A 9,998-nucleotide genomic window follows, 5' to 3' on the forward strand; every position below is an offset into this window, starting at 1 on the left:
AATTCTTAAAAGCAAAGCCAGCAAGATCAAAGCTAACGATGGTGGTGATGAGTCAGGGATGTTCTTCAGACATTGTTTACCTGTCTCAGAGTGTTGCTGGACTTTGCTCACCTCTGCAGTATCCAAAACACTGTGTTCAGAGAGGTGAATTTCCCAGAAATCTGAAAGCTCTGCAATCCAATTATACCCTTGAAAGAACCTGGCTTATATGGCTTTCAACATAAAGGTTTTGTACAAGGTTTTTGTGAGTAAAATTCAGCCAGAAGCTACACTTGAAGGTCATTCAGGAGCCATAGCTGGTAGTGCAAGTGGCCTCTGATTTGGTTAACAAAAATTGCTGTGGGGGCTAGACTGGCTTTGTGGGTTCCTCATGTCTCCTACTGTAATTCAAGGCTTTTATTCAGCTATAAATCTACTCATAAAGTCTGGGTTTTTGTAATCTGAGCCACAGCTCTCCACTGGTGTCAGCTGAGACTGGCTCTTGGACTGCAGCACTGGAGGCTGCTGCCAGCACACCCTCAGCCCCCCTGCCCTCTAGAGAGCTGTGGGAGTTATGTTTCTCATCACAAGCTGATTAAGAGGTGTCTCAAACAAGGGCTGGCTGGGTATCTGTGCCTCGAGACCTGGAGGGAACGGGCTGAACTTATTTCTTATCCTGCGGAAAAGGAATCTCAAGGGAGACCTTCTCACTCTCCACAACTCTGTCAGGGGAGGTTCAGATTGGACACCAGGAGGACAACCTTAATAATTCTGTGATCTTGTAAAACTCATTTTTGCTGGAGGAGTCTGTCCAAAGGCTCAACACTGAAATTTTAGCTGGAAAAGGCAGCTGGACAGAGGCAGAGTACCCTGGAGCTGCAGAGGGAGTCACGGGGCTTGCTGCTGCCTCCTCTCTGGCTTTTCTACTTTTCTTCCTTTTAAAGGAAGAGAGATATTTTCAGTGCTTAATTACTAGGTTAGAGCTGAGACTGAATTACTCTCCAGACACACAGCAGCAGCAGTTTTTTGTTAAACTCGCCCCCTTTCACAATGGCAGTGATGGTGTTGTCCTTCCTTTGGGGCTGGGGGTGGGATGAGGGATGTGAGGTGCCTGCTAAGTCAGGGCTGTACTGGAGACACAGAGAACAACGTCAGTCTTGGCATTTCTCATCTCCAGGGTGCTGAGCTTGCTGGGAAATGAGAAAACATGACCTTTTCTCTGGGAAAGTAAAAATCCAGGCTGGGTTGGATTAGCACCCCCTCCCTCTGGCAGGAGGACAATTTGTCAGTGTCAGACACTGCAAACCACAGTGTGGATGGACATTATCAGGGAGCACTTGCCTGGTTCAAAAGCTCTGTCCCACCTGGGCTGCCTGGTAGTCAAAATGGTGTCAAGAGAATTGGGTGGCTGCTTTTGGCTAAGGCCCCCCTCTTCCTCAGGCTGCACAATTAAAGATAAGTTTCCAGAATTCTTATATCGCAGTTACTCCTCAAATGCTTGGCTTGCTTGGCTTTTAAAATAGTAAATGATTGCCCTCTCCTGGTTGGCCTCTCTCACTGCTGCACTGCAGCTTTTTGGCAGAGCTCTTTTCCGAGCTCGATGTGAAGCTCCAGGTTGACTCTTCCCAACTCCTCCCATAGCTGAATGACACAAAAGATCAATTGGGTTTTTATTTTCCTTTTGCATTCCCCACTTCTAACCTCTACAGAACCCTCTGCTCTCAAACAGTTTGGCACCAAATTGCATCACGTGAAGAAGACATTTATTGCCCATCATGGGCTCAGTTCTCTGTGCTGCCTGGAGCAGGGGATGCTGTGGCAGCAGCTGTGGACTCTGGGTGTGGACTTTGACCACCTTCCAATTCTGCTTGACACACGTCCTGTCAAAACACCAAAACCAGGGTGAGTGAACCTGCCAAGGCACCAACGAGAGAGAATGTACTGAAGAAAGGAGTATTCTCCTTTCCCCTTTTAGCTGAGTATATCTAAGAGGGGCAAAAGAAGCTCAGAGCTTCCCAGGCACAGACAATGCTTGCCCCAGTGCTGAGCTCCTGCTGGTCCCATTTTCCAGGCCTGGGCTGGAAAGAGGAAACTAAATTTCAGTGGCAAAGCTGGGCTATGCTGGAGGCTCTGTAAGTGAGCTCTGAAGGAAAGGGGGAACACAAACTTTGGGGGAAATAATGCTGCCCAGGAACTAAGCATGGATTAAATTCTGTTAATGCCTGCAGCTGACACAGGCTTTGTGAGTCTGCTCAGAGACTGTTCACATTCATCTCCTTCAGCCTGCTTACAAACGTTCCCAAAACATTTTCTGTGTTTGTCTAATTGGTTTTTCACTCCTCAGGTGCAGTGGCTTACCTTGGCCAGTTACTGCCAACCCTAATTGCACCAGAGCTTGTAATCACAGACACCTGACATCCCCTCATTTTGCCCAAATTTAAATGTGATCCAGACACTGCATCCCCCAGTCCACAGCTGTGTGCAGTTAATGTAGAGGAGCTGGGCTCTGCCTCCCAGGTGCTGCTCGTTTGCTAAATCAGAGGAAGCCTAATCCTGCCCCAGCCCTATTTTGAGGGTTTCACTCTCTGCCCTCACACCCTCTGCCCCCAGTTTCCCATAGCCTGTGGGGCACAGTTTTAAAAGAAGTCTCTTGAGGCTGGATAAGTGTTGGGGACAATGTTGGATGCAGCCTGGTGGCTTGGTGTGGAGTTTGGGGCACCTCTGAGAACTGAGAGCCTCCTGATATGGATGAGCAGATGACCAGAACAGAGCAGCAAAAGGTAAGATATTTTTCACCTTCACTTTGCAAATGGGAGCCCCTTGTCAAGCTGAGTTTGGGACTTGGTCATTTGCAGTATAAAATGTCTTAAATCAGGTGACAGAGGCAAGGATTAGACCTGGTTAATGTTTTGGTGGAAAACCTGAAGGAAAAGATTGCTGGGGCCTCCCGCCCTTTGCTGCAGCTCCTGGGGGCAGCTGGTTCCTGCTGGGGGGCAAAATCAGTAATTTCAGGGCAAAAATCCCATACTCTAGCTACTTGCCCCCAGCAGGCGTAATCAGGCTGTTAACAGGTTTCCCAGTGGAGATACTCAGGTGCAGTTATTTGCTTTAAGGGCGCAATTTTAAACCTCTGTTGAAGCAAGCCTGTGGTTATTTAATCCTCTAAACCATTTCCACCACGTTGAAAACGGCTCTCCAAGACCCCGGTTTGGCAGCTGGGGTTGCAGCCCAGGGTCTTGCCCCCCTGCCTGGCACAGGGCCATGGTGGCTCTGCTGTCCCCCCAGAGTGCCCATACCGTTCTCCATGGTGCATACACGACCTGGTCTGGCCTCAGCCCCAGGCACTCAGCATTCTGCTCAAATTCCTCCTGCTCGGCTCTGGTTATGTTCCTGTTCCGGGCTGGACAAGGAGAAGGGTTTGTCAGGTGTTAGATATGGACTGGTGGCCTCAGCACAGCTCTCTGTGCCACATCCCTGCCCTTGCTGCCTCCCCTCCCACCAGGGCTTGCTGTGGACATGGTCACCCCACACTGAACACACCTGAATGAAACCAGCCTTGGGCATCTCTGGTTTTAACCCTCTCCCAAACAACTCTGGTCCTGTCTGCTTAAAGGGGTTAAGGATGGTCTGATACTCCTGGGGTGTCAGGAGGGACCACGGTTGAGTACAGAATCAATTTTCTATATGTGTCTTCAAAATCTCTTAAACAACTGCTTGGCAGCCTGGCAGGGTGATAGGGAGCCTTATCAGGGTCAAAACTGCTGCTCTGGGGTTGTGGGTAAATCTGATCAGCTTTGGCACTGCAAAGCCACGTGCTCTGCCCTGGGAGATAAGTACTGGAACATCATGGTTGGCTTGAAAATATTGAGATTTTACAGTGATATTGATGCCGAATTGTATTTGCTTCCTGTTCTTTGAATATTTATGGTGTAAATGGGTTTAGTCTTTAACTTGCTCTTTACTGCTCTGCCAAGAGATGTGGGGTTTGCAAATCCTGTAAGCCCTGGAGCCATGGTCTCAGAAAAGTCACTGACTGTTGGTGAAACCAAGTTGTTGCGTGGTTTTACTTTATAATTTTATGTTCATGCGTTGGTGTCCTGTGATAGCTTTAAATTACTTTAGGATGGAATTCCTTACCATAGAAATACTGCCCCAAATACGTCTGCATGTCCTTCTGCATTTCATACTGGACGAGTAAAAGGTCGTCAGAGCTGACGTTCATCAGCATCCCCTCAGTTTGATGGGTCCTGACTTGGAGAGAACAGACACAATATAGACATTTTCAGTGCTACAGCAGCAATTAACTCCAGCCCAGGTGTGGGCAATGTCATTAGTCCCTGGGATTCAATCCTCAGCAGCAGGTGAGGACAAATGTCCTGAAATAGGGTGATTTTTTTGGCTCTTGGTTTATATAAATGGAATTTCTTTAAAATGGGGCTGGGGTGTGAAGGAGCCAAAGCCACCCAGCTCCTGTCCTGCTGTTGGGATGTGGTGTGCAAACTGTACTCCAGGGGGTTGCAATTCCCACCCCAGATTGGCTCACCCCATTTCCTCAGCAAGGAGGAAGCAATTCAGAACGGGAGAGGCTTCTTTAATCCTCTGAAACCTGCCGGGAATGTTCCCTCCTTTCCCCCAAGGAATTGTGAAATAACTTCACCAGCAGGATGGTGTTCTCCTGCAGGGATGGGAGCAGGTTTGCTCCTGGCACAGCATTGCTCTGTGGGGTTTTGTGGGGCTGTGATCCTTGGGGTGCCCCAGGAGCAGGGATGACCTGGGCTGCCCCTGGGCTTGGGGAGCTGTTTGGAGCTCACTGAGTCTTCAAACAGGCAAAGAGACTCAAGAATTAAATGTCTCAAATGATGTAAACATGGGCATGAGCCCTTTGTGTGTCTCAATCCATGTGCTGAGTGATAACCCCACCCTACTGCTCACCTTTTTTCACCAGCGTGGCATTGCCGACGATGACATCGAAATAGGTGAGGTTGTTGGTGAAACATTGGTCCCCCCTGGAGAGAGAGAGATGGGAAGGAGGTGATGCCATGGTCAGGAAAGGACGAGCAAAAATCCAGCTCTGGTTCTGACCCCACACCGGGCAGCTGCCACCTCCTTCACAGGATTAATTGCTCTCACTGTTAAAATCAAGGCGTTTCTCCCGAGCATTTGCCTGACCTCCAGCGGCAGCTTGTGGTCTCAGCCTTGCCTTTGCTCCCCCACTAGTTGGTAGTGAGACGTTTTCCACCCTGAAATAACTGAAACCTCAAAGAGCTGCCTGTGTTGGCACAGAAAAATTAATCCTCTGAAAGTCTGACCCTCTGGGGGAAATGGCTTTTGGTGCCTGGCAGAATCAGCAGCTGTGGCACAAGGTCTCCTCCCGTGGAGAGGTGCCTGTGAGACCTCCTTGCCCTGCAAAATTTCCCTAACCCTGGGGTCTATTGAAATAAATAAGCAAATAAAGGGGATGAGGAATAGAGGAGAGTATGCACAGAGCAGACAGGAGAGATTCCTTTTGGAGAAACCAATCTGGAACTATGCTGGTGTCTTGTGCTGAAAGGTTTTGGGGCTGCAGCAGGGAGGGGATGGGTTGAGAGCCCAGGGAGTGCATCTTACACGGCCACGTAGTGGGTGATGAGCAGCTCCTGCCCGCTGGCATTGGAATCCACCCGCAGATAGGCATGGTCGATGAGCTGCTGCTCCACCTGGTGCGGGGGGTACTGGGCAGCCCCTGCCACGTACAGCCATGTCCCCAGCAGCTGTGGGGAGAGAGGGACAGGGTGCTGAGAGCTGCTGGGTTTGTGGGAGGAGATTTCCACCCTCCCTGTGGCAAAATGGATATTGCTGCTGGTTCTCCCTCTTGCATTTGCAGTGACAAGGTGAAACCTTTGCAAATGAACTGGGGAAAAAGAATAGCTGAGTGTGGGGTGGGAAGGGTGCTGGCACTGGCTGTGGGTGCCCTGGGTGGTGTGGCAGGGTCAGGACAGCCCTGCACTCTTGTGGGGGATTTGCACCCAAAAATACCCAGCCACCCGCCTTGTTTCAAGGTCACTGTTGGGAGAAAACGGGGTTATTCGAGGTGTTTTGCACAGCAAACATTTCCTGTTTGTCGCAGGTGTTTTGCTGACAGCACCTTGGCAGATGTGCTGGGGGAGCAGGGGGATGAGAAGAGGTTTCCCCCTTTCCAGGGGACAGCGAGGGTTAGCAGAGCACCCCAAGCTCACTGCAGGTGTGGGCAGCCCTGAGGCTCCCCTGTCTCCTACCTTGGAGGCCGTGGTGCTGTCCGGGCGTTGGGGTCCGCAGGGGACAGCATTTGTGGGCAGCAGCGCCGCGAGGCTGAGGATGACCACGAGTCTGGCAGTGTCCATGGCTGGCCGAGGGCACAGGGCGAGCAGAGTGTGGGACAGACAGACACTGCTGGCTCCTGCAGCTCTGCTGGGAGGGGACAGGATGTGCCCAGGGCTGCCGGATCTGCACTGCTGTCGCAACTGGTGCCTTTTAAGGCCGATGCCCAGGGAAGAGCCACGTGCTTGGCACTTGCCCCGGCCTGGGATGTGGCTCCTGTTGGCAGGTGTTGGTAGGAGTGGGGTGGTGATGCAGTCACTGCATTTAAAACTTAAATCTGCCCTAAATTTACCGATTGTTTTCCTGTGAGAAGCTGCTGTGGTTGTCTCTTGCTTTGTTAATGAGATGTTATGCAGTCCATCCCCTAGTTCTGGCTTGGCTGCAGACCCCCCCTCCCCAGTCTCAGGCAAAACCCAGGGGGGCTTGGAAGAGAAGGTGCTTTCACTTTCTTTGCCAAAACTGGCCCTAAAAGTGGTGCTGATGGGCCTCAGAGGTCCCCCCTGCCCTGTTGGACACATCCCCTGTGGCAGCTCGCTGACCTTCTCTGTCCTGCTGCTGTCCCCATGTTGTCAGACAGGCAGGACTTGTTTCTCTGGCATTATTTCTGTTTGCCTTTTCCTCCCTAAATCCTTTGGTCTGGCCCTGGGTGGTGGTTTGTCCCATCCTCTCCCCTTTCCCCTCCTCAGAGACGCTCAGGGAAGGTGCAATGTCACCTTTTGTCGCCCCACCCTGCCCTGACCCCTGTGCAGACCCCAGGTGAAGATGGAGCTTTGTGGGATTTGGCTTGAAAACTGAGGGTGGGATTGTTTGGGTGCTAAAAGTGTCATGGTGGGGGAGACTCGAGGGGATCGGCAGGCTTGTGTGTCATCCTGTGGGGTCAGGGCTGATGGGTGCTCATGTCCTGATGTCCCCATGTCCTGATGTAGTCCCAGAGAGAATGCAGCAGGAGCAGCCAGTGGTTGTAACACAGGAGTTTATTTTGGGCTCAGTTGAGAACAGTGAAACTGGGTGTTTAATTCAGGAAGAAAAATCAAAACTTGGATAGGATAGGAGGTCCTGAGGCTGTGCTGAGCCTGGCTGGGGCTGGAGGAGGATGAGGATGGAGTAGCTGACTGGGTCCATGGGGATTACCCCAGCAGTGGATCTGCGTTGCCTTCGTCCATTTTCTCCCCAGGCAGGGGACAGACATGCTATGGGAGAGAGAAGAGTGGATGTTGATGTCCCCTCATCCCAAAACCATCAGGAATGGCTGGGGGAGGATGCTCTGGAAGGAGTGAGGATGCACAGCAGGGAAGCTGTGCTGGGGAACTAAGCTTACATTCCCCCCAGACCCCCATCCCAAATGGAAATAGAGCCTGGCCTGGGCTTATCCACCCCAGGCAGAGGTTTGTACCTCTCTGGAAGTGTAGAACACTTCCTCCTCAGTGAAGCCCAGGCAATGCAGCTGGGCTTTGAACTCCTCCATGTGCTCCTTGCTCACGTTGGGTGTCCGTGCTGTCAGAGAAATAGAGAAGGAAGGGGGAAGAGGGGAGTTTTAGGGGTGCTTTTCTCCTGGCTGTTCCCCACAGAGCAGATGGGGAGCTCACTGCCTGTCCCCCTCTTTCCCCTCTCTGCATCAGGGGAAAAGGAGCTTTTTGCCCTGCTTATGAGGACTAGGAATGTCCACACCTCTTGATTTGTCCCTGGGGAAGCATCTGCTCACCTGAGAGGCTCAGGCTGGGGACGTTGCCATTGATGTGGTTCAGGATGAGCAGGTCCTCATCACTTTGGATCAGTCTGGCCACGGAAGGCTCTTGGTCATTATCAACTGGAAGGCATGGAAACAGTGAGAATCCCCCATTGGTGAGGATCACCCCACGCTGGGGCTTATCACCCTTTATCCTTGAGACTCATCCCAGTGGGGACCACTCTGGTCCCACAGCACTGCCATGCATGTGGTGTGTGGTGGAAGAAATTTTCTCCCCCCACCTCCAGACATGATTTTAGGTGTCAAAGGCTCAGGGTCCCAAATTCTGGGGGCAGGAGTGGGAGTCCCCCCCAGCCCATCCCATCTCTGTGCCACAGCTGGGGCTTTACCATGCATCAGGGTGGAGTTCTGCCAAAAAATATGGACCTTGCTGGAGTTCCTCACCACACATGTCTCGTTCCTGTGGGCAGAGAGGTCAGAGGGAGCAAATACCATCAAGATTGCCCCAACCAAGCCCGAGTGATTTGGAACTTGATTGGGACTGCAGAACTGCTCTCCACCCCCAGATCTGTGGGGTGTCTCAGCCCAGAGGTTGACACCAGAGGATAGAAATGCCCATGGGGGTGGGTGAGCCAGGTCAGAGGGTGGATCCCTGTCCTGTCCTTACACTCTTAGGGTTTCGGTGACGTTGAGTTCATCTTCGTGGCTGCCAGGAGAGAAGGAAAACACCCCGAATGTCAATGCTCTCAGCTCCTCCACGTAAGGAGGGTACCTGGAGGCACCCCCGATGTAGACCCACTCTCCCAGGAGCTGCAGAGGGAGCAGAGTGGATAAGGTTGGAAGAGCTGTGCCAGGTTCACCCCCAGGCACCTTGTGAGTGAAAGCAAGTGCTGTGTCCTGCTGTCCCACAGCCACGAGCACCCCCGGGAGGTGACTGTCCTGGGCAGGAGCCAAAGGTCTCTGGGTTTTGTCCCTTCTCTGCCAAGGCTCTCTTTCAGCTCCCAGCATGGCCAGTTCTTTCTGCAGTGCTGTCCCTCCTACTCTGTGCCAGGCTCTCATTGCTTTCCTCCCATTAAAAGCTCCCCAGGGACCAAACACTGTTTATGCAGTGAAGGGTTTGCAGATGGAGACACATGACCTGAGTCACCATCACTTGAAGGACTTAAAATAGAGTGGTGAGGCACTGGGATGGTGCTGCCCAGCCTGGTTTGCGTGGACAGATGGAAGTAGGAGCATCCCAAAGCACCTGCTTGTGAGATTATGGATGTAGAGCTGCAAGACTTCACCCCTTCCCAGGGCTCCTGGATTTTTTTTAGGAAAACCAGCATGGACAGGCAGTGAGATAAACACTGAGCTGCTGATGCTGATAACCTCCTCCCAGATCCATAAGGGAAAGGATGCTAGGAAAGGGGAAAATGGGTGCCTGGGATGAGGGCAGGGCTTACCCGAGGGACAGTGGTGTTGTCCAAGGTGACCGGGACGAGCCGGGCACAGCTGGGGGGCTCAGTGGCCAGGGCCAGTGGCAGCCCCAGGAGGAGGGCGAAGGTGGCCAACATCTCCTGGCTGTCCAGAAGGATGGTCCTGCTCTGCCAGGCTGTTGCTCAGCTCTGTCCCTTATATAGGGCAGCCAGCAGTGCTGGACATCCCCAGCACCAACGTGCCTGTTCCGCTGCCGGGCTGTTTGCTCAGGCATGAAGCAACAGCAGGTGCAGGAAATTCAGCTTGCAAAATCTTGGATTTCTCCAGCCTAAAAAAAAGGGGAAAACCCCCCCACCAACCTAACACTTCACCCATGCAGGCTTTTGTTCTCAGAAGCTACAATTAATTTTGTGGGTGCCTGGCAAAGCGCTTGGCAGCTCCAGGTGTGTTTGAAGACCTTGGGGACACTGAGGGCATGTTGGGACATGGCTTTCCTCCACAGGGCAAATAAACCCTCATGGACATGGCTGGGTGGTAGCTCTAGAGGCTTTGGTCCATACGGGTCATACTGTTCCCT

The 9,998-nt window shown here is 52.1% G+C and overlaps 2 protein-coding genes across 2 annotated transcripts; both read right to left on the reverse strand.

Annotated features, from left to right (window-relative positions):
* Nucleotides 1-1,625: 1,625 nt before the first annotated feature.
* LOC146429958 (alpha-1-acid glycoprotein-like) lies at nucleotides 1,626-6,452 on the reverse strand. The gene is made up of 6 exons (XM_085077185.1): nucleotides 6,234-6,452; nucleotides 5,587-5,729; nucleotides 4,912-4,985; nucleotides 4,117-4,230; nucleotides 3,276-3,379; nucleotides 1,626-1,859 (listed from the first exon to the last, which is right to left on the reverse strand). The coding sequence occupies exons 1-6, from the start codon at nucleotides 6,336-6,338 to the stop codon at nucleotides 1,761-1,763; spliced, it is 639 nt and encodes a 212-aa protein (XP_084933311.1). The 5' UTR covers nucleotides 6,339-6,452; the 3' UTR covers nucleotides 1,626-1,760.
* An 819-nt stretch (nucleotides 6,453-7,271) lies between these two features.
* On the reverse strand, nucleotides 7,272-9,599 carry LOC146429959 (alpha-1-acid glycoprotein 1-like). The gene is made up of 6 exons (XM_085077191.1): nucleotides 9,448-9,599; nucleotides 8,670-8,812; nucleotides 8,392-8,462; nucleotides 8,018-8,122; nucleotides 7,709-7,809; nucleotides 7,272-7,505 (listed from the first exon to the last, which is right to left on the reverse strand). Exons 1-6 carry the CDS (start codon nucleotides 9,556-9,558, stop codon nucleotides 7,443-7,445), a joined length of 594 nt encoding a protein of 197 aa, XP_084933317.1. The 5' UTR covers nucleotides 9,559-9,599; the 3' UTR covers nucleotides 7,272-7,442.
* Between the last annotated feature and the right edge of the window lie 399 nt (nucleotides 9,600-9,998).

Source organism: Lichenostomus cassidix, chromosome 17, assembly GCF_008360975.1.
Source record: "Lichenostomus cassidix isolate B80296 chromosome 17, HeHo_3.0, whole genome shotgun sequence".
In the NCBI taxonomy this organism is placed as follows: domain Eukaryota; kingdom Metazoa; phylum Chordata; class Aves; order Passeriformes; family Meliphagidae; genus Lichenostomus; species Lichenostomus cassidix.

Bases quoted from the DNA above. Each gene is read 5' to 3' on its own strand.
- LOC146429958 (XM_085077185.1), bottom strand. From the start codon at position 6,338: ATGGACACTGCCAGACTCGTGGTCATCCTCAGCCTCGCGGCGCTGCTG. The intron at 4,986-5,586 runs GTAAGATGCACT...CTCTCTCTCCAG, and splicing joins ATCACCCACTACGTGGCCGT to GGGGGACCAATGTTTCACCA. The intron at 4,231-4,911 runs GTGAGCAGTAGG...GTTCTCTCCAAG, and splicing joins TGCCACGCTGGTGAAAAAAG to TCAGGACCCATCAAACTGAG.
- LOC146429959 (XM_085077191.1), bottom strand. From the start codon at position 9,558: ATGTTGGCCACCTTCGCCCTCCTCCTGGGGCTGCCACTGGCCCTGGCC. The intron at 8,123-8,391 runs GTAAAGCCCCAG...CATGCCTTCCAG, and splicing joins GAACTCCACCCTGATGCATG to TTGATAATGACCAAGAGCCT. The intron at 7,506-7,708 runs GTACAAACCTCT...TCTCTCCCATAG, and splicing joins TGTTCTACACTTCCAGAGAG to CATGTCTGTCCCCTGCCTGG.